At 33.9% G+C, this 24,319-nt stretch overlaps 1 protein-coding gene across 1 annotated transcript in view; it reads right to left on the minus strand.

The window, feature by feature from the left end:
* The window catches only part of LOC123549388 (protein VAC14 homolog), a 47,514-nt gene that overhangs the window by 413 nt on the left and 22,782 nt on the right, over positions 1 to 24,319 (minus strand). Inside the window, exons 10-12 of the mRNA XM_053546711.1 lie at positions 15,447 to 15,573; positions 13,115 to 13,186; positions 10,838 to 11,112 (exon numbers count right to left, since the gene is read on the minus strand). Coding sequence (XP_053402686.1) covers positions 10,838 to 11,112; positions 13,115 to 13,186; positions 15,447 to 15,573 — 474 coding nt within the window. The remainder of the gene's footprint in view (positions 1 to 10,837; positions 11,113 to 13,114; positions 13,187 to 15,446; positions 15,574 to 24,319) is intronic.

A 24,319-nucleotide genomic window follows, 5' to 3' on the forward strand; every position in this document is an offset into this window, starting at 1 on the left:
TAGTTTTCAATTTTCAGGCCCCTGTGACCTTGACCTCTAAAAGAATGGCCAATGATCAATAGGGATCATCTACTAGGTGTAGTGATAGTAGGTTTATAGGCCACTTCCAACAGCCTTGCTGTTGGTAGAACCCTTTAGTGACGTGGTTGAGTGTCCGCCTACAGATCTCGAGGTCCGGGGTTCGAGCCCCAGTAGGGACCTTGGTATTTTCTCTCCGAGGGTTTACTTTAATGGTGTCAGAAGTGTTTGACGGACTCATGCAGTGAGCATGGAGTGTCATTCTGAAGAGCTGGTAAGCTCTGAAAAGTAAAGGGCGAGAAGTGTAGTGATAGTAGGTTTAAAGGCCACTTCCAACAACCTTGTTGTTGGGATAACCCTTTAGCGACGTGGTTGAGTGTCCGCCTACAGATCTCGAGGTCCGGGGTTCGAGCCCCAGTAGGGACCTTGGTATTTTCTCTCCCAAGGTTTACTTTATAGGCATGTCCAGTCATCACGTGAAGCTTCAATGCTCTGTGCCAAGTGGTTCTCAAGTTCTGGATCGGAAACGGTTTCCGATGTTCTAGCCCTGTGACCTTGACCTTTGATCGAGTGGCCCCAAAATTAATAAGGATCATTAACTTTGCATGTCCAATCATCCTATGAAGTTTCAACATATTTGGTCAAGTGATTCTCAAGTTGTTGATCGGAAATGCTTTTCCATGTTCTGGCCCCTGTGACCTTTCAATAGGGGTCATCTGCTAGACATGTCCAATCATCCCGTGACGTTTCATTGTTCTGGGTCAAGTGGTTCTTAAGTTATGGATCGGAAACGGTTTTCCATGTTCTGGCCCCTGTGACATTGACCTTTGATCTAGTAACCCAAAAAACAATAGGGATCATCTATAAGTCCTGTCAAACTGTGAAGTTTGTTCAAAGGTTATGGGTTAAAGTATTGTCAAGTTATTGATCGGAAAAGGTTTTCCACATTCTGGTCTCTGTGACATTGAACTTTGATCGAGTGACCCCAAAATCAATAAAAGTCATCTACTCTGTATGTCCAACCATCCTATGAAGTTTCAACATTCTTGGTTCAGTGGTTCTCAAGTTATTGATTAGAAACTGTTTTCCATGTTCAGGCCCCTGTGACCTTTATCTTTGATCGAGTGACCAAAAAGAAAACAACAATAGGGGTCATCTTCCAATTTATAAGCACTATGATTTTGTTTCTTTTGAGGTTTACTCCGTTTTTTAAAAGTATTTCAGTTATGTTATGGCGGGCAAACTTGTTCTCCGCAAGTAACTCCCAATTTCCCCCACTAATCAGCCCGGGGGGGAGAAGATTTCAGCGCAAGTCTTATAAAAATCGTCTAGAGAAACTACGCCCCCCCCGAGACCCGTAGATCTTCGCTCCCCATTTGAGTAAGCGGGTTTGGGTCAATCACTTTAAAAGATTGAAGGTTCTGGGTAAAAATTTTTCCCAGTGATTGATCGGAAATGGTGCGACAGACGGACAGGACAAAAACAATGTCTCCCCTACTGTGTGGGGGGGGGGAGGGGGGGGGGGAGACATAAATATGGCGTCTGGGGGGTTTTTTAAAAGGACGTTTTCGTATTTTTGATTCAAACACTTCGGAGGGGCCCTAGTTTCATAGAGATTAACATTCAGGCAGTTTTATGAAGATCAGGAAGAAAATGTGTCCAGTACAGTATTAAAAACACTTTCCTGTGTTTTGACCTAATTTAGTAACCTAGTTTTTTACCCAAGATAAAAAGGGTTTGCCTTGCTCTCTAAAACCAATTTAAGGAAAAAAAACGATCTGAAAAGCTTTTTATGAAATGGGGGCAAAAAATCGGCCTCTAGAATGTTAAAAAAGGGTTTCTCTATGCCCTTTTTTTGATCTCAGTTAATATTTTTTTGGGGGGAAATCCCTAGATTTCATAAAAGAAAAACAATTTTTGATGAAGCTTTAAAAGCTCAAACGCTATTTGCCCAAGTGTTATAGCTTTTCCCTTTTAGATTTATTTATTTTTTTGGGTTTTACGGCGCACAAAAGGGACAAAAAAATTTTTGGGGTTTCACATCTCATTTACATCGAAATAAAAACGGGGTAGGAAAAAAAATTTGCTCCCTGCTGGAATCACAGTTACAGCAAAACCAAGTGTTAAGCCCATTAGTGCCTCTTACGATCATGAAAGGGGAAAGGGGCCGTGGTTCCAATTTTTTTCATATAAACGCCCCCAGAACCACAGGGGTTTTAAAAAACAGAGTTTTCATCACCTATTTTTAAAATAACGATGCTTACACCCTTCTGCTTGTTTTGTAAATAGTTTTGTGTGATGATATCACACCCCTTTGTGGGTCTCGATAAAAAATATTGAAAGAAAAACTAATACCCAAAGGGGAGACAAGCAAAAAAACGTATTGTTTAGGTGACGGCTTTCCTTTTTTAAAAAAAAATACCTCCATGGTGTGGTTCAAGTTAAATATTTTATCAGGGAAAATTATTTTGGGTTCAAACCCCATCAAATAAAAAAAGTTCCGTTTTTCTAACAAAAATAACAAAAAACTTTTGTCAAACAGTTGAAGAAAATCTACGCGGTTTGTAGTAATTGAATTAGTAAAAGTATATGTGTACAAATCCTTATTTTCAATAAAATTGATTTTTTATTTAATAAAAAAAAAAAATAAAGTATTGTTTTTCCACCTCATCTCCCCAGAAAAATCCAATCAAAAAAAAATAAAAAATTAAAAAAAAAAGAGCACAATCTCAGTTTTCATGATTTTTTTTCTGTCTGGCATAAACAAAAAAAAATACAAAAAAAAGTACAACTTTTAAAGATAAAATTTTTTAATAAAAATTGAAAAATGTTGGTCAATTCAGCCATAATATATGACAAAATATTTTGCACAAAACCCTTAGAAAATTTTTATGTCTTTAACTAAGTTAAGTTTTAAAGTTACCATGAAAAAAATATATTGTGGGGTTTAATTTTCAGGGATTTTATAGCAGTGTGAATCCAAGAAAATTAAATCCAAATAAACAAATAAAATTCCCATTAATTTTAGTAGAAATTTACAAATTCATGCCTCCATGGCAAAAATGCAAACTGTCATGCCCATGAAATTAAAGGGACTAACACACACATTTTAGGTGAAAAATCATTTCTCCAAAAAAATCCATAAAAATATGAGTACTCTAAAAGTGATGAAGTGTGGAAAAAAATTTTTTGACATATATTTTTGAAAGATATTCTTATAAATAAAAAAAAAATTTGTGCAAAAGGTAGAAAACCCATTGCAACGCTTTTAAATAATGCAGAAAATTTACATTCTTCTTGCTTTTATCAAAATTTATTTTGTATTTTCCCGCTTTTTCTTTTCTGTCATAATTTCATTCATGCCAATTGGTGCAAATAAACATGTTGAAAATTTTCATCCAAAACGTGGGCGAGTAGCTTTAATTGATTTCACAGTTATTTAGGCAACACCAGGAAGCAAACTTGCTCAAAAAAAGTAGCCTCCCGAAATCAAATCTCTAAACATTATTGACTGGATTCCAAAAAAATACACAGTAATGAAGAAAAATGCTTTAAAAAAAGCTCAAGTAAAAAGAATAAAATCTGATGAACCGGGTTGTTTAACAAAACTAAGTAAAATTAGATATACATTTATTTTTTTTTTTTTAAAAATTTTACATTTTACAAAATAATCACACCCCAAGTGCACCCAACAAAGTTGCAACCAATTTACATACTGTAAAATCTTTTTTTCGGGGGCATAAAATTTCGGGGTTTTGGTAAAAACGGCAATTTCTGGAAATAGAATTAGGGATTTAAATTTTTGAAATAAAAAATGGGAAATTTACTAATTCTTTGGGGTTTAGATTTCGGGGATTGACTAATCCCGAAAAATTATTTTCCCCCGAATTTAATGATTTCACAGTTTTCCCTTAAAACCCCTTGATAAAACTTGCATTTTCTGTAGCTTTAACTTTAGCCCCCGGGCGGAAAGTGGTATTCCCCTTTGCGCCCAGGCACCCCAAGATCAGTCTGCCACCCATGCGGCTGTATGGTTGCCTGCCGCTTTTCCGGCGAAAATGACCATTTTGTTCGTTTCCCCAAAAACCCAACTCACTCCTCACCCCCTGCCGCTTTTCGTCGTAAATTTTAAATGAACACCCCTTCGAATAAAAAATGGTAATGCCTAAATTAAAGACAGACCAACCCTTTTTAGAAACGGTAAGGGTTTGTTTCTATGTTAAAAAGGTGTGTGTTCCAACTCCCCTATTCCCCTGTACAACCAAGTTGATTTTTGGCGGGAAAAAATCTCCGTAACCTGCTTAATGGGTAAATCAGCAATAATCAATTTTCGTAAAAAAAACAAATCTATAATTTCTCCTAAATTGTTTTAAAAAATGACCTATAAAATTTTCAAAAGTTACCTTGGTATCAATTTCTAAAAATTTACTTCTGTTCATTTGGGCTCCAGCTTTTAAAAAAAAAATTACATTTGAAACCAGAAAAAAAGGGTTTAGGCCGTTATAAAAGTTACCTGCCCAAAAGCCAAAGCCCAAGAAGGTCAACCCCGGGTCTATAATTAAAGAAAATAATCCACTATTCAAAAACATAAAAATTTTTGCTTGTATATTAACCCTAATCTATCAGAATTAGGATGAAGTCGATCTGGGTATCTGTTTTAAGGGACCAGTTTTTATTTCGAGAAAAACCGAAATTCATTTATAAGAGGAACGTAATGAATTGAACAATATCAGTTCCTATCCATAGCGCAATCTTTTTTGTAATCACTTGTTTCCTTACCGATTCGTACATTTTGAGTTTATCAAAGTTTCTTTTTTTCAAAAATTAAAAAATTGTTTTTGAGTCAATTTTCCCCTTTCGTCCCAAGTTCCCCCCGGAGGTTTGACAAATGAGCTTAACCCAAAGAATTAATTTTTAACTCTCGTCGCGATTACCCAAATTTAATCCTTATTAAATATAAAATGTTCAAACCTTTAAATTCTTCATTTTTAAAAAAAAGCTTTTTTCAACATCTCAAAAAAAATGCCGCTGATTAAAACATCAAATGTTACAGCATAAATTAAATTATGGCAGTGTAAACAAGTATGACATCAGTACTTTGATAATCACCGGTCTTTGATAGCGGTACCCGTGTTACTGGTTTAGGAAACAAACAGGAATGTCCCAACCCGTTTTACAATGACTGTTTTGAAATTTTATCGCATGTTTTTCAAAATTTTCGACTTACCGGTTTTAAAATGCCTTGAATTTTTTTGAGGGGGACTGAAAACCCTTTTTCGACATAGCCATTGGGTTAGTAAAATTTTTGAGAAACCCGGATTTTTAATTACTATTAAAAAGAAGGCAATTGAGGGGCTTAAATATTTCTTCGACAAATGCGGAATCTGAGGTAAGCGAGTTGAGTACCGGTTTCGATGTTATTCAAAACGGGTCAAAGAAATATAGTGAACGGCAAGCCATAAGTACTTTCTGCTAGGGACAAAAATAGTGCTAAAAATATGGCCACCTTGAAATTGAAGAACAATATCCTTTCTCGAGATAGTATAACAACAGTGTATGAATATCACTTGCCATTTTTAACTTCTTCATTATGACTGTCTTTGACAGAAATCTATCAAACACTTTAAACCATACATTTTAATTGTAGACATTATTGTACTATGACATAGTAGGTATATTATAATGTTTTCAGATGTCCACTGTATTGGAACAAAGTTTCTTGCACTTTACAAAAAGGAAGATTCTAACACGACCAGCGAAATAACCTACTACATGTGGAGAAAAATTATCTGGGTTATTTGCAAAAAAACCACTCGTGTGAAAGACGTCATCCCATCCAGGGGCGTAGTAAAAAAAAAATGTTTCCATATTTTTTAACATGTTGTACTAGTATGTCGTGTTAGAATCGAAAAATAAATCCCCAAGTTTTTTCATACAATAACCTGGTTTTTCGTTTTATGCAAAAATATATCACTCAGGAGGCCTACAGCCTTCGTGAATATTCTTTCCATAAAACCAAAACTCGGGTAATTCTCGATAAATCATGTTTTTGGGAAATTTTTTTCTTTAAAAACAGAAACCTTAAATATGAAGTAAAACTCCTCGGGAAAAAAGAAAAAAAAAAACAGCAATATAATTAAATTTTTTTAAAAGCAGTTTGAAAATTCAAATTCAAAATTCTCAAATTAGATCGTACAACATCGAAAAATCTTCAACATGAGATAATAATATCTTCAAACAGACTTGGGAGAAAACTTTAATGTAATACTGTTACATAATGTCCTTAGTGTAATCTGCAACTAAATTGTTGTGTAAACTGTGCCATTTTTTCGTCCAAAAAAAAAAATGTTTGGGGCCTTTTTTAATACAGAAAAAATTTTTTTTATCACAAAGTTTTTTTCCTTTAAAATTTATATATTGGTTTTACGTATTTATTCAGTTTTTATGCACAATGAAATGGTCATTTTTTTTCATGACGTTTGAGTAGCAGAGTTTTGGGGAGAGTTTCTCTTTATGAACTGTTTCTTTAAAAAAAATGTTCTAAAGTTCATTAAATCAAACACACTGCTTTATTCCTTTGATGTGTCAAAACTGGCCCCCGCAAGAAAGAAAACTCTGTTTAAAAAAAAAATATTTAAAAAAGTTAGTATGACCCCAAAAAAAAACAGTTTCAATTTATTCAAAGACGTATTAATTTTTGTTTAGTACGCATGGGTTTTAGTCACACCAATCAGTTTAACCGGAGGCCATCTTGGTCCGAAACAATTTTTACTAGGAAAATAGTACCCCTATTATCTACAGAGGATCTCAATTTTTCTTACATAATGAAATACAAAATGTAAAAAACTTTTGTTCGTTTTTTTACTTAGATGCAATCAAAGGTTTTTATCAATAATCCAAAAAGCTTTACTTTCAAAAATCAGTACTTGATTAATTAATAATGCGTTTTATCTAAAGGGGGGTTTTTTTTTGAGGTAAAGCTTTTTTTTACAAAAAAAATCAACCTTTAAAAGAAAGGTATCCTTTCATTGTTCCTTTCTGAAAAAAAAAATGACCCCCCCAAACTGAAGAGAGGAGGTATAATTTTTAAAATTTAAATTAAATTGGTTCCTCACAAATACTGAGTCAGTTAATCAAGGACCCGTTTATATTGATTATTAGGGTTTTCTGAAAATAGGTTTTTAAGTTATTTGAATCCCCTTTATTTTGCTCTTTTAAAAAAAAATAGCGAAAAAAGCAGTCCCAGAATCATATGAAGTTAGATCATGTCCCAGATGGGGTTCAAACCTGCAACCTTAGGGTTGACCAAAGAAGCCATTAAAAAAAACTGCATAGTAAGGTCAAAACTTTTTAAAGTACCACCTGTCACCTATTTTGGGCCCTTTTAAAATTTGGTAAAGTTTAGTCTATTCCGTAAAAAAGTGAACGGTTCAGCTTGTGGAGTAACATCAGTAATCCCAAAAGTTTTGATGGTCTTGGTTTTGTTGCAATCTGAATTGTAAACTAAATCTGAAAAAATTGGTAATTAAAAATTAACGTTTTAACTGGGGACCTTATTAAAATTTTAAACAATAAAATTTTAAAACAGTTTTAAAATCAGACATTAAACACGTTTCTTAAAAAACTATTTGTATAATTCTTTATCTTTTATGGAAAGTTTTTTTTTGACGTATGGTCGAGTCCCTATTCTGGTATAATGAGATAAATTTTGGAAATAAATTACAATTTCAATGTTCCTGCATTTAACCAGTACAAATTAATTCCTCTGCAAATAACTGACATCTTCCAAACACAACATAAATTACAGTGTAGATGATCTCGACTTGTGACACAGTGATCTGGTAATTTATTTTGATAAAAGGTGATAAAAAAAAGTCAAAAAAAAATTTTTTTACTGCTTTTTGGGGTCCTTTAAAAAAAAAATTACTCCATGCAAATATAGGTGATTTATAACTAATCTTGTCAATTTCATTGAAATTTCCCCCAGTAATTTTTAAAATTTTCCCCTGTCTGATGTAGGGAAAAAGTTTACATTATTTTATTTGCCTAATGCAATAATTCCCTCTATGGGCACCCTTAATAAATTATTTTAAACTATCATATGCCTAATGCAATATACTTCACTAGAGTGCCTTTTACAATTATTAAATCTATTTATACCCGCCTCATAAATAAATGACATCTATTTTATCTGCCTAATGCAATATATTTAAGCTATCAAGTGTTGCTCATCAGAAGCTGCACTGTTTGTATAACAAATTTTCACTGCAGATGTAAAACAACAGATTCATAATCATAATTGAAAATTTGTTTGTGAGGCTGATGTTTGAAATTTACAAAAATATGTAATTTTACAAAAGGGTCAAGACGGTAAGAGCTGCAAGCAGTGTGTAAATTCGTGTCAATACACAAACCAGTGGGCCACCGGGGTGTATCCAACATTTTACAAGCAACAAAAAAAGTGACAACTTTCCTGAATTTAAAGAAGCGTTTATTTAACAAAATAAAACAGCTGCGCTTTCCTGAAAAGTAAAACAAGTGTTTATAAAACAAAGCTGCCACTAATGGGGACAAAACCCTGCAGCGTTGACCTTTGCCTGGTGACCGGTACTATCAGATGTGAAGTTTGAAGGGCCCGGGTGCAGGGCTCGTGGGGTAAATTGCCTTTGCAAAAAGTTAACATTGGCCCCATGACCTTACCTTTTTACCCGGGAACCCCAAAGTCAGTAGGGGCCGTGTACTCAATAAGTATTCAGCAAGTGAAGTTTGAGGGCCTGGGGTGCAGCGGTTCGCGAGTAAAGTGGCTTGATGCAAAAAGTTAAAATTGCCCCCGTGACCCTTTACCTTTGACCTGGTGACCCCCAATCAGTAGCGGGGTGATTTAATAATCTATCAGCACGGAAGTTTGAAAGGGCCTGGGTGCAGTGGTTTTTCCGAGTAAAGTGCCCTTTATGCAAGAAGTTACTTGGACGAAGAACGAACAAACAAACTAACGAACGGTGACGTTGAAATAATATGCTCCTTCGGGGCAAACAAAATAAATGTTCAATATAATCCTTGTTTAGTTTACAAAGATATTATATCCATGAAACCCGTTTCATCGCTTCAGTTCTGGTGGAAGTTAGAGGTCCAAAATGAGACGGGACCGACTTTAGTAATACATATACTTTAAAAATATTTAGATTAGAACCTGAAAAATTTTGTATAAAGAAAGACTTGTCCCTGTCAGTGGGTACTATAACTAAGGAAATGTTTTAAAAAACTGAAAAAGGAAATACAGTTAAATCAATATCTTGAACCCACTTACTCAAATTTTCCGCTGTCCGAAATATTTTCAAGTCCCCTTCAAAAAAAATGTGCACAAAATTCATTTTCGTCAAATTTTTAGTTTCTCGAAATAAAAATTTTTTTATCCCGGCTATGGAAATACGAGTTTCAACTGTACTCTGTCGGACTTCGTATTTTTAAAAACATGTAACGAAAAAAAATACAACCCCAGAAAGAAATTAAATATATTACCTTGGATTTGGGTCTTTTAAATTTATTTTTCAGTTCAAAAGGGTTTTGTAGTTGAGAAGTATCGTGGTTTAGGGTGTGTACCATTGTCAAGCAAAATTCACATCCTGCTCAACCTCAAACTCTACAATGATGGAATATATCCTCCGAAAACAGTAACAAAAAACAATGTCTGAAGATAATTGCAGGGAAAAAAAAACCAAACATTACAAAGTTATTTCATTAAACTAGTTAATTTTATAACTTATATAATATAAACTTTGGTTTCTTAAATAAAAATTTATTTCTGATCTGTGGTTGTATTCATGTAATTACAGCTGAAATGGAGTATCTTGAATGCCTAGAGACCAAGATTTTACTTTAAGGTAACTGGAACTTTACTTAAAATGGTACTTGGTATAGGTGTTTTGACACGTTTTTTCTGAATGTATTGGGGTTAAAACATTTACTAAACAAGAAATGTATTATATTATATATTGAATAAACTTTTGTTTTTTGAGAATTTTTGCAATCTGAAACCAATATTTTCATCTGTTTTTTCATTTTGATTTTTAAATGTGACTTTATTAATAGGCAAATTTTTTTTTTTAACATCAGCATGTTGCAGTAAGTCAAATTTGATTTTAACAGCATGAATATACATACCAGTATATATCAAGACGGATCTTTAATTGGAATTGAAAAATTCTTCAAGATAACAAGTATTCTTTTAAATAAGAACTGTCTGAATTAGAGCTTTGCCAGTAAAAACTTTATAAAAAAATCTAAGTTAAAAAGGTGCATAACTCTGTCAAAATTCAAATCAGAGTTATGGGGATTGTTTCTCCTGGTGCAGACTTGATAGTAAAATAACTATTCTAAGTTTCAAATTAAAAGCTTTGATAGTAACAGAGATATTTGACTTCTAAATAGTAGTAAAATAACTATTCTAAGTTTCAAATTAAAAGCTTTGATAGTAACAGAGATATTTGACTTTATCAAAAACTTTATCCAAAAAATTCTAAGATAAAAAAGGGACATAACTCTGTCAAAATTCAATCAGAGTTAAAGGAATTGTTTCTCCTGGTGAATACTTTGATAGTAAATAACTATTTTAAGTTTCAAGTCAATTGCATTGATAGTAACAGAGATATCTGACTTTATCAAAAACTTTAACCAATGGCAATGCCGATGCTGACGCTGCGGTGAGTGCAATAGCTCTACTTTTTCTTCCAAATGTGTTAAACTTAATGTTTACTAAAACATATTTTCTTCCTTTATGAGTTAAAAAAAAAGTGTTAAACTTTTTTTAAGCTATACATACCTTATTATAAATGCTCCTCTTTTGTCTAGAATAAGTCGATCCCTTTTAAATAAATCTAATAATTGCACCATAAATTCCATGAAATATTTGTTGATTGTTGCACTTTCTGAACACAAATTGTTATTAGCATTACTGTCTGAACCTTTTTCACCTTCAAGTTTTGAAGAGTATTTAGTAGAGTCTGAAGAGTCATTTTCTGAACAATTATCGTTTGCTTTTAATGTAACTTGGTATGATGTAATCTTTGCTAATGTTTCCAAAGCCAATAACATTGCCTGAAATAAACAACATTTTGTCATATCAACAAAAGTCTTGGACTAGTGCTGTTAATAAAACTCTTACACCCTAGTTATGGTCTATCCGAGGTAACAGGTTAATAACTTTCAATCTTAAGTAAGCTATAAGCGTGTCTTTTTACCTAATGACCCAAAAACAACAAGGGTCATCGATTGACCATATGCAGCAAGTTCAAAGCCAAGACTACAAGCATTCTTTAGTTATTGTATAGTAACAGTCTTTAAGTCACTATGACCTTGACCTTTGACATACTGACACACAAACAATGGCATTTATCTACCGTCTGCAGTAATCAAATACAAAGTTTGACAGCCATAGGTCAAAGCATTCTTCAGATATTGATTGGAAACTAATTAATTCCAACAAGAGTGCCAGACTGTCACAAAATACACCCGTCTAAATATTCAGTTAGGTACCCTAAAGGTAATAATTTTGATTTTGTGTGCCTGTTAACCCAAAAAAAAGAGTAAAAAGGAATAAAGGGTATTTGGGGGTTTCCATGGGGGATAAAATTTGACAACCATAAAAAACTGTTTGAAGGGACAAGGCAAATTTCGCAGATTTCGAAATTAAAGGGGCTATAATCCAAGAGTGCCGGGGTGGTTATAAACTGGCTGAGATTTTTTGTCCAAAAACATTGTCCCCAAGTTTTGGGAAGATGGGATGAAAAGTTCACAAGAGGGCGGCCCAAGGCTTATTCGCATTTTAAAGTAATTCAAGGGCCATAATCTAAGAGTGCCTTGCGTGATTTGGGGTTATCGAATTGGCCGAGAAAAACATGCCCACAAACATTATCACAATTGGTGAAGATCGTGAAACGTTCCCCTTAGAGAGGAACAACTAAATCGCTGTTTTTCAAAAATTCAAGGACAAAACCCAAAGAGGCCAGGGGTTTTGGGGGTTATAAAACTTGGGCTGAGAATTATCCCTACAAACATTGTCAGCAATTTTGTGAAGATCGGAAAAAAAGTTCAACTTAGACAGGGACATGCTTTTGGATGCTGACCAAAAGCCGCCTACCGCCATGGGTGTTCACATAATACACTCCGCTCTTTCAGAGACGGGCATATAAAAATCACTTTGACCATGGCACACTACATCCTAGTCAGCAATTATCAGGAGTCAACTATTGACTCGAAGCAATCATCACAAATTTTAACCCCCTATCAGGGGGACAAAATTGGGTTCGCCTTTGGGGCCTGTTATCATGATCACCTGAAAATCTGTGCAGTCTGATCAGACTCCACTATCGCTATTCACCTATCTTTGGAAGACCCCTTTTAACATTAATGGTACTAAAAATTGAAAGATGGCAATTCATTATAGAAATTTAGCAAGGAAAGGGGTTAAAATCCCAAAACAAAAGTTTTTCTTTTTTTTGAAAAGTCAGAAATCTTTTTTATCAAAAGATCAGTGAAAACTCCCTTTAACCTTGAAAAAAAGGTTCACCCACGACTACGACAATCGCCCTGTAAACATACCCATTACCCCATAAAAAGGCAACTACGACCACAGGCAATAATCTTATATACTTTTCAGCCATAGTCCTTCACTGACTTGAAATCAAATGGCCTAGTTGGATGCTATAGATGATAGCATACATCAGCTGAGCATCAAGGATTCCAGTTTTAATTTAAAAATTTTTAAAAAAGGCCACCCAAGGAAACCCGGCTTTGTTTCATCATTTTCCACGAACAGTTTCAAGGGATGTTTTTTAAAAAAGAAAATTTTATTAACAGTGGCTGGACCCAGCGTGGATCAAAGCACTCAACCTAACATTTTGTGCTCAGGTAGCAAAAAAAAAAATTTCATTCTTATGCAAGTGACTTTCTTTATCAAAACGATCTGAGCCTCTTTCAATTAAGTAAATTTTCATAATTTAAGGCATTTCCAAGCTGGCACTAAAGCCAAGAAGGTAATCTAAGGGTCTTATTACACAAATAAAGTCTGAAAGCCCCATTCAAGAAATATAAAATATACCTCATCTGACTGGTCAATATCAGCCAGTGTGTTCATTAGCTCTGGAAACACTAAATTCATATGTCGGAATGTCTGAAAGACAAGAGTTTATACATACATTGCTATTTCAGAAATCAATTAAAATCAAGTATACATAGTCAATTTTAATGAATTGGATATGACACAAAATTAGCATTACAAAGTGTTTTAATTTTTTTTACAGGGTTTGCCTAAAAAAAATTTTATTTATTTTTAAATTAAACAATTTAACAAATTTGAAATAATGAAAGTAATTACAAATTTGAACAAAAGTCAATTAAAACAATTGAAATTTAAATTAATTACAGTCTAAATTTTGCCCCCTTATTTCAATTAATAGTAACGTTTATCCCCTATTGTGCTGTAAAAAACGGGTGTCAACACCTTTTGTTTTCTTTCACCCTTTAAGGTTTAAAGGGTAAAAAATCCTGAAATAAAAAAATTGGGACCCGGACATTTGCCCCCCAGGACTTTTCCCCCCCCCAATGAAAAATGAGCTGGACTTTTCCCCCCCATTGAAATGGTAAAAAAACATTTGCCCCCGGGCTTTTTCAAAAACGGCACTCCCCCCAAATTTTTGTCCTCCAGTGATTTTTTTGGGAATTGATACAAGAATTTTTTTTTTTGGGTGACAAGGCTTTTTTTATACAATTTTGTAGTAGATAATTCCCAAAATTAAAAATTTTGAGTTTTTTAAAAACTTTTGCACAAATTTTGGAAATTATAACACTTTTAATGGCACTTTTTTACGAATAACAGCAAAAATTTCCCTTAACCCCTGAAAGAAAAAAAAACATATTTATCAAATTATTATCAAAAAACACTTTTTTTACTAAAAATTTCCTTTTAGGGTAATTTTTATAAAAAACAAACCCAAAATACAGTTATAATTTTAATGGCAAATTTGGGACAAAAAAAATTGGGGGGCAATGTCCCTTATCTCCCTTTTTAACTGGGGGGCAAATGCCCAGCAGTTTATTTTTCATTGGGGGGCAAATTTCCCACAATCAAAATAATTTTATAGAAAGCCATACTCAAGCCTTTTTATAAAGCTTAAAGAATTTTTTTAAAAACGGACCTTTATTTAAAAAGATATGGCAAATTTTAAATTTAAAAATTGACGATCAGGGGGCAGCCATTTTAGTGTGATTTTGACATCATTTACACACTTCTAAATTATTTATTTAGCAAATTACCTTTCAAATAGATTAATTTTATATGTTTCTTGAGTGTAAAATGTAAAACATGTTCTTTTATTTAAAATTTTTAAAAAAAAAAAAAATTATTGTACAGAAAAAGTAAATTTAGTTTAGTATGTACTAGAAAAACAAAATACCGCCAATTTTAAATTGTTGCTATGGAAAAAAATGGCCCCCATTTTGGCAAAAAATTAAATTTCCATAACTTTCTTATTTTTATGCCCAATTTTGAAAATTCTTTTATTTCTTTTAAAAAGATTTAGAAAACCCGTAGACAAATTAACATGAGAACAACATTGCCCTTTTCCCCTTTTAAATTGTCTAAAAATTTTTGGTGTGTAATAACTTTAAAAGGTTTATGCCACACAAAAGCTTTTTTTGCATGTTTTTTTTTTTAGAAAATTTGTATTTATGAAAATAATGATCGTAGTAATTGGGTCTGACCTTTTTCAAACGTGAAAAATGCAGGGAAATAAATTTAGTCCAGTACTGTTTATCAATATAAAATAATTTTATATAACTGTAATTTCTGAGTGAATAAGGTAGTGTCACTTCATATACACAGGCCAACTTGTAGGAAACACCATGAACTTGGCTGCACTGAAACATTTTTTTTGCTGAAGATACAAATGGGCTTTTAAGGGAGGATTTAATGAAAAAAAAATTAAATACTTGCCTGAGTAATTTAATTAAAATTTGTCCCCCCAAAACCCAAATATTAATTGTAATTTTAAATTTAAAAGACTGCCAAAATAATTTTAATTTATTAATCATTTTATAAAATAGGCACAACCCTTGTCTTAAATAATATCACATGACCTCCTTTCAATGTGTTTTTACACAGAAATCAAAATATTATAAACGAAGGACACCATGTAGATATTTTAATGTTTGATATTTTCAACAATTACACAATATTATCTAACAAACTTCTTCAGTTAAAAGAAGATATTATTTGTAAAGAATGTTGACAATTCTGCAAAAATAATAGTATAAATTCAAACTGGTTCCCCCCTAAAAAAAAAACAAAAAACCCTCTTCCAGCCCACAAAATTTAAAAACTATCTGCCTGCAATTTTATTTTCAAATTTAAAAACAATTTATTTTCAACTAACTTTTTTTGGAACTTTTACTAATAAATGTCTAAACCATTTCAATGAGGCAATTCTTGTTTGGAATTCCTTGTGTTTAACTAATTCACACAGAACATTGATAACTGACAGGACATCTAATTGCACCGACCTGAAATAGAAGCAAACAAGAGCTGTCTCCGTAGGATGACACATGCCCCCGATGGCACTTTGAATGAATAGTTATGGCCGATGTTAGAGTTTTGGGCCTTTGACCTCGGAGCTGGGTCTTGCGCGCGACAAAATTGTTTTCTGTTCACACTTTATGCTAGTTATTTTAAAAACCAGCAGAATGCAAAGATTGGACCGGGCAGCCCCAATCACTTTTATGAAAATGATCTTTAACGCAAAATGTGACCTTGACCTTTGACTACACCGGTCTTGCGTGTGACACATCGCTTATTGTGGTACACTTTTATGCCAAGTTATTTGAAAATCCCCTCCACGACGACAAAGTAGGGCCGGGGACGCCCCCAAAGCACTTCCTTTAACGTCAAGGTGACCTTGACCTTTTAGCTACGGACCGGGCTTTGGGAATCACGTCGTCTTACTGTGGTACCTTCAGCCAAGTTATTTGAAACCCTCCTGTGACAAAGATATGGCCGGGCACCCCTCATGCACACCTTTAACGTCAATGTGACCTTGACCCTTTTACTACGGACCTGGGTCTGCGCACTGCATGCGTCTTTCGTGGTACCATTCATGCCAAGTTATTTGAAAAACCATCCACGATGACAAAGATGGGCCGGACATGAAATTGCGGACAAAATGACAACCGACAGACTGACAGACTGACAGACAGTTCAAAAACTATATGCCTCCCTTCGGGGGGATAAAAATACGTTTTTTACCCAATTAAAAAATAAACATAGATATTCTGGATACCCCGAAATTTTAGGGGAAATTTTTATGAATTTAAAGCTGTTAATTTTATTTTATATAGGTTTTATTGTAATAAATCAAAGTTCGTTGGTTGTAAAAAATTCTGGCAAAAACTTCTATGCTTCCCAAATATTAATGTTTTCACAGTGGAAATCCCCTTCAAACTTACTATTAACCATCCTTTCGGGACACTTATTTTGCGGGACTGGAAACGGAAAAACTTAGTAAGGGCTTAAATTTCGTAAATAATCTTTATTAAATTAATTTTGTACTTCCTTTAGTGAAACAAAAGCCCGTAAGACAGCCGGCGCTCGATTTTTTTTCCCCCAGTGTTTTGACCTAAATTAGACTTTCCCTTTAAAATTTTTTAAAAATTTTTTAAAAAAAAGTTCAATTTAAAAAAAGGGCATAGCCTGTCAATTTTTTCTCCTAGAAGACTTTCAAGAAAATAACTATCTAATTTAGTTTGATATAAAAAAAAAATTAAAATTGTTCGGGGATGGGGAAAAGCGGGTGCCACAAGACTGTTCATTGACAGACAGACGGAGGGGAAAGACACCTGAAACCACTACCCCCTCACAACTTTGTTGTTCAGGGGGTACAAAAAACAATGCAAATACAATTTTATACACTAAAAAAAAGGCAACGACAAATACAACTGAAAAAAAAAAAGGGAAATTTAATAACAAAACAAAAAAAATATACAAGCAAGATTTTAACTTTGGAAAAAAACTATACGAGACGGTTTCCTATTTGCGTGGAATTTTTTTTGCTTCTTCCTGAATAATGCCACTCAAAAAATTAAAAATATTTTGAAAACACTTAAACTTGTCCAAAATCACTTTTGTTATTCCACATCAAACATAACTCACTATGAATCAAAAATAAAACTTATCAAAAATTACCTACAAAGTATGCAAATAAAAGATTTCATAGCATACTTATCTGGGATCTGTTTTGGCTCTCAGGGATTTTCCCAGGGGGCAAACGGGGCACACGAGCATAAAGGGGAAGGACCGCCAAATCTACAAAATACAAAACCCAAATCTTTATCGATTGTTTTATTCTTGGAAATACCAACAGAATTTTAACAAATTTAAAATTTAGCAAAAAAGAAAAAAGAGCACCCCCTTGGGGGGTGCTGACGCTCATCTGATTTTTTTGTAAAAGAAATATTTCCTACCCATTTTTTTTCTAAGTCAAAAAGGCCCCATCACTCTGAAAAAAGTAGGAAGAGTTATTTTTCTTGATGCCAGTGTCCCTTATGATGGTAAAAACTTTTGCGTTTTAAAACAAAGCTTTGAATTTTATGAGAAAATTGACTTAAACATAATATTCAACCCAAAAAAAAGTTTTTTCAAAGTCCAAAAGGGAAATTTTATTGCAAAAAAGGTGGATTATTTGCTTGCTGTACAGGGTCAGCTTATGATGGGAACAAGATTGCAAGTTTTTAAAGCTAGCTTTGATATTTTAAAGAAAAATTTTACCTAAACAAAAATTTAAACCCAAAGAAATCTATTTTTTTTTTTTCCAAGCCCAAAAAAGGGGCCTAATTTTGCCGGGGATGGAGTTTTTTTTTTTTTCCCGGGACAGGGTCACTTATGATGGTAACAAGTGTTCAATTTTAAAAAGGAATACTTTGATATTTAGGATAAAAGCTGACCAAACATAAAATTTAAACCCAAAAAAAACTGTTTTTCAAGTCCAAAAGGGGAATAATTCTTGCAAAAAAGCAAGAGGAGTTATGTTTCTTGCATACGGGGTAGCTTATATGGTACAAGTATTCCAATTTCAAAGCAATAGCTTGATAGTTTAGGAAAAAAGCTGACCTAAAACTAAAATTAAACCCAGCAACCCCGACGCCACGCCCGCCCAAGTGTACAAAACTCACATTTTTTTAAAAAAATCAAGAGCAAAAAGAGCTGTCACTTTTGGGTACTGGGACAAATCCCCCCCAAAGCTCCCAAGAACTACAGTTGTCTGGCAAAAAAACACACATCAGTGGTGCCTTGACCCGGGAACCCAGGTCATAATGTGCACACCTCAAAAGGGTAAAAATTGGGTTCAAATTATTTTTGAATCCCTTGGGTAAATCACCGTTTATGACCGGACAAGGAAACCTTTGTTTTGACTTCTAATGTACCTTGACCGGGAGCTGGGGGTCTGGGTCTGTGCATGACATTTCATCTAAATACGGGAGCATTTAGGGCAAGAAATTTTTAAAAAACCCTTTCATAAAGGGCAGAGTTTAGGGCGACAAAACCAGAGTTACAGCTCAACAGGAATTTACACAGACGCATATACAGACAGTGCATTTTAAAAACCCCCTTTTTTGGGGCATAAAAAATATCAAAACTGCAGCTTTCCCACCAAAAAAAATGCTCCTTTTAAAAAACAGGGGGAAAAGATTCAGAGCTTCATTAAGGTATTCATAAAAAGAGGTCTGGCATTTCAAAATTTTTTCTATTTTTCATCCTGATAACCACCTATACAGTGCAAAAACCCATCAAAAAAGTACGCACTATATTTTGCCCCAAGAGACGGCTAAAAAGCGTGACACCCCTTCCTTTTTGGTTAACTTTTTTGTTAAAAGACCTTGACCTTGGAGCTAGGGTCGGGGTCTCGCGCATGCATGTTATCAAATAAGGAACTTTTTTGCCATTAATTTAAAAATCTCTTCATAAAGGGCAAGTTATGTCCGGACAAGAAACAACCATCTAACTTTGCCAAAGTGTGCCCTTTGACCTTAGAGCAGGGACTGGCTTGCGCATGACAGGTCTTTTCTTATGGCAAAAATTTATCCCAAAGTTATTTAAAAAATCCCTTCAGGGAGGGCATTTTTGGACCAAACAAAACAACCGTGTCAAACTTTGACCTCAATGTGACCTTGCCCTTTGGAGCCGTCCTTTAGGCAACACTTATGCCAAGTTATTTCTAAATCCCTTCATGGAGGGCAAGTTAAACCCGGAAAAGAATAACACAACGCACGCAGGACGCCATTCGATTCATGTATTAGTGTCTTTCATGTTTGAAAACAATAAAATGACCATTAAGAACAAAAAATTTAAAGGGGTTAGGAAAATAAATACAAATTTCTTTTGTCCTAGCACCCTCCACCCCTAAGGTAAAATTTGGTGCTGGGAGGATGACCAACATGTGATTTTAATAGCCCATCTTCGGGGCATAAAAATCGTAAAGGCTGATAAAAGGATGCAGTAAAAAATTTTCTGAAAACCCCTACGATCCAGTCGATTCTTGAAAATTCTTTATAAAACACATATTACATAACCGTTTTTCATACAGAATTTTTTAAAACAATTTGAAAACATATTAAGCAAGCAATTTGGACATTTTACCAATTTCATTTCAACAATTTTAATAAAATCAATGCTGAAAGCAAAAAAAAAACCTTATTTTTTTTAAAAATGCTAAAATATCAAAAATTTCTTTTTTTACTAACACACAAAAAGGTTACAAAAAAATATCTTATTTTAGATTACCATTTTTAAATGATTTTTAAACAAAAAAAACGTGACAAAGATACTGAAATATAATCATTATACATAAAAAACTGCACTATTAGGGACAAATGCCCCTCAAACAGCCCAAAATAAAGTTGTCGTAAAAAATTTCCAAATATTCGGGTAAAATCATTTTTGGACCTTGACCTTACCTAAGACCCGGGGTCAAAACCTTACACATTCTCAATAGGTTAACAGCCAAGTAATTTTCAAAGCCCTTGAAAAGGGCAAGTTATGAACCCGGGACATAAAACAGACCCTTTAAACCTTTGATTTTTTAAGTGTGACCTTGATCTTTCAGGTAGGGTTAAGGTCTTGCGCACGCACATCGTCTCATATGGAAAAACTTTTTCCCATTTTTTTAACTCCCTTCATGGATGGCAATTATGGACAGCCACCAAAACAGCCCCTGTTAACTTTGATTTCAAAAGGGACCTTGCCCTTTGGGAGCTGGGGGCGGGGTCTTGTCACCCTATCGTCTTATTATGGGAACATTAGCCAAGTTTTTAAAAATCCCTTAATTGATGGCAAATTACAGCCCAAAAAATTTTTTAAAAACGACGCACGCAGGCAGTGTGTTTTTTAATACCCCCCTTTTGGGGGGCAAAAAAACGTTTTGTACACACTAATATACAATATGTGTGTGTGTTTCAAAATTTAACATTTTTTTCAACAATTGTTCAGTCATAAAACACAGTGTCTACTTTGTCTCACGGGAATATCATGCCGTAGACCAGGGCAAATACCCCACCCGTCACATTATACTGACACCTGGGGCCAAGTCACCGATATTTAAATGCAAAAAAACAATTTCCCTGTTTCGTAATCCTGTATGTTGTTCACCAAACTGGGAAAAAAAAGGAGCATTTTCCAAAAGAAGAGCATGGTTCCTTTTCTTTTCTGTTTTCCCCCAAGGTGGCATATTAAAAAAAACCCCTGTCCGTGCATTTTGCGTCCTGTAAAATTCTTTCCGGCTGAAACTCCTATAGGGATTTTTGAAATAACTTTGGAAAAAAGTTCCCTTAATGTGACACGTGTCTGCACAAGGCCCAACCCCTACTCCAAGGTCAAAGCACACTTAGAGGGCAAAATTTAAAAGGTCTTTTTCATGTCGTCCAAACTCTGCCCCAGAAGGGATTTTGAAATAACTTGGCATAAATGTTTACCATAAAGAACGACAGTCAACCAAACCCCGAGCCCAGTCCAAGGTCAACTCACACTTTTTAAAATCAAAGGAAAAGGGTTTTTTTTTTTTGGTCCGGTCCATAAACCCCCATTCATCAAGGGGTTTTTAAATTACTTGGATAAATGTTCCCAAAATTTAGAAAGATTTCAGCCAAGACCCAAAACCCCCACTCCCAAAGGGCAAGTCACATTAGAGTCAAGGGTTTTTTTGCGGGCCCAAAAATCGCCATTTAAAGGGGTTTGAAAAAAATTTGACACAAATGTTAACCAAATTGGGAAAGGGGTGTCAATGCCGGGGGTCTTAAATCAAGGTCAAGGGCCAAAAAGATGTTTTTTTTTTTACACAGAAACTGTACATTTTGGGCAGGCTTCGGGGCATTTGTCTACAATAGTGACACTCTTGTTTTCATTAAATTTTTTTTAAAAAAATGATTGTTCTAAAAAATCTAAATAGACCTATGTATTTGTAACCATGATGGGGGGTGAAAATGGTTAAAATTTATAAAAAACTAAAAAAAAAATCTTTTTGGAACTAGCGTGCAACAAAATTATAGCAAGTCGTTATTACGCAACAAAAAATCTGCAAGATAATTTTTATTTTTAAAAAGAACTTGGGGAGATTTATTGAATATTGGTTTTCCCCCTCTTTTTTAGTATATGAAAACTGAAAACATTTTATTTCATGGACAAAAAAATCCATAGTTTTTTACCAAAAAAAGAAAAACCCTGGGGATAAAACTTCATGGACTCACCTTTAAAAATCTACCCGCAAATTTCAAAATGGTCTGGTCCTCATTTAAACTGGTAGTCCATTTTTTCTTTTAAAGGTGTATTTTTCTGAAAATTTACTGACTGAATACGAACATGAGACCATGGTCAAATGCACGAATGGCGGCTGAACTTGGGCGCCTGGGCGCAAAGGCAAAAACTTTTTCCCCTGCAGGGTAAAGTTTTAAACAATACGTGGGGAAATTTTACCTATTCTAGGATTTAAGTTCCCCGTATGTGCAACCAGAAATCTAGAAAGTTTAATCACACAAAAAATAAAAGATTTTTACAAAACTGAAATGCATTTTTAAGTTTCACACCAAACCGCGCAAAAGTCTTACCCCCCCTGGGATATCCATGCTGTTAATTTATAAACTCTTTTCTCTCTGAAAAAAATAAACCACTTCTTAAAGCAACTTTGATCATTCTATAAAATAAAGCTGCTGCTAACAACAGCAAAAAAACCTTAACAACACATAAACTGTTTTATACACCCCCAAACCGGCACAAATTTTTGAGCAATGTTTCACCCCTACCTCAAAAACCCCCGACATATATCATATATTTTAGTTGGGGTAAATCAAAAGATGCTACTGCCAACAAAAAAAGGGGGGCCCTATATTAATACGTAAATCATTAATATTTGTGGGGGACTAATTTTGGGGGGTTTTGTGGGTTTGTCATTCCACGAAATTAAACCCAAAGAACAATAAAATTCCCATTCATTTTATGTTCAAAAATTGAAATCCACGAATTTTATTCCCCCGAAATTGCCATTCTATCAAAACCAAGAAATTTCATGCCCAAGAAATTAAATGATTTTACAGTATATGTTAAAGATATAACAGACAGGGTTTTTGTTTGTTTAAAAAATTAAATTTCAAATTAAAAACTACAGTACATAAAACCAACCCAAAGGGCCATAAGACTCTAAATTCCCCCTGATCTAGTTCTTTCTCCAAGGGACCCCGTATCATTTTACTTCAACTTCTTATTTTTATGTAAAAAAAAGAAAAAATCTGGCCCCAGTTTTTTTTTGGGGTTTACATAGCGACCTTTTCGCCTTGAAAAAAACCCAAATTAACCCGTTGCAAAAATTATATAGATATATAAAGACAAAAACAGACAAAATTTCATGAAAACAGGTATCAAATTCGGCCCCGGCTTTTTTATACATGTACTTTTACCTGTAAAAATTTTTTACCTTTGGGTGACCAGGCTTCAAACTTGACCTAGATTTCATTAAAAAAAATTAAAATAAGAGCTGTCCCCTAGACAGATCACTTACTTTTCTCATGTTTTACTCTGAATTAAGCTTTGCCATAAAACTTTTTAAAAATTAAACCAAAAAAATTTTTAAGTTAAAAAGGGGGGGGTAACTCTGTCCAAAATTCAAACCAGAGTTTTTTGGGGTTGTTTTTCCCCGTTGAAACTTTGATATAAAAAACCATTTTAAATTTCAAGTCAAAACCTTTGATAGTAACAGAGATATTTTACTTTACAAAAAATTTAACCCAAAAAAACTAATTAAAAGGGGCAAAAAATCTGTCAAAATTTTAATCAAATTAAGGGGGTTGTTTCCCCTGGGGTAGACTTTGTAAAATAACTCTTTAAGTTTCCAAATCAAAACTTTGAAGTAACAGATTTTACTTTATCAAAAACTTTAAAACGGTGATGCCCCACGCAGGCGATGAAATACATTAGCTCATTTTTTTTTTGAAAGATTCTGACTAAGAAAAGGGGGAAAAAGTGCCCCTCAAATGGACAGTTTTTTTTTTCTACGATAGACCCTTTTGAATAAAATTTAACCCCTATACCCATTTCAAGCTTTCCTACATTTTATAAAAACCTATTAAGTTTCATAACAAAACATGAGTAAAAGTGACCTCTTGTGTTGTCAGGTTTTTTTACCCTAGATGAACATTTTAACCCTACCAAAATTCAAAAAAACAAAAAATTACGATGAAAATTCAGAAAACGATAAAAATGTGGCCTCTATGACTAAACAAAGTTTTTTTTTTAAACATCGAAACCCCGCACCTAATTAGACCAATGAAACTGTATTAAACTAGTCGACTTTTTAAAACAGCCAAAAATCTGAAAAAACTCATTAAGATTGGAAAACCCAAAATGTACCTACAGCGTTTACACCAAAAATTGTAAACGGTACAAAGAGCACAATGGGGGGCATGGTGAGACAATTACGGACTCACCTTGACACTTTTTCTAAAAAGAATAAGAATACAAAATCTATGTAACACACAACTGTAACTGACCCTATTTAGGGTGCAATAAGGGGTAAAAAATATCTAAAATACAAAATATTTTTTGAATTGCTAGATAATATAAACAACTTTTTTAAAAACATAGCGGTCCCAAAAGGGAAAAAGTACTAAATTTCCCCAAAAACTAGTAAGACAAAAAACATTTATGACCGTCCTGAAAAACCAACATGGGGTGTCACCCCCATGATCCGACCCGCCTCCATCCGCGCATCTGGGC

The sequence above is a fragment of the Mercenaria mercenaria genome, chromosome 6 (genome assembly GCF_021730395.1).
Source record: "Mercenaria mercenaria strain notata chromosome 6, MADL_Memer_1, whole genome shotgun sequence".
NCBI lineage: Eukaryota > Metazoa > Mollusca > Bivalvia > Venerida > Veneridae > Mercenaria > Mercenaria mercenaria.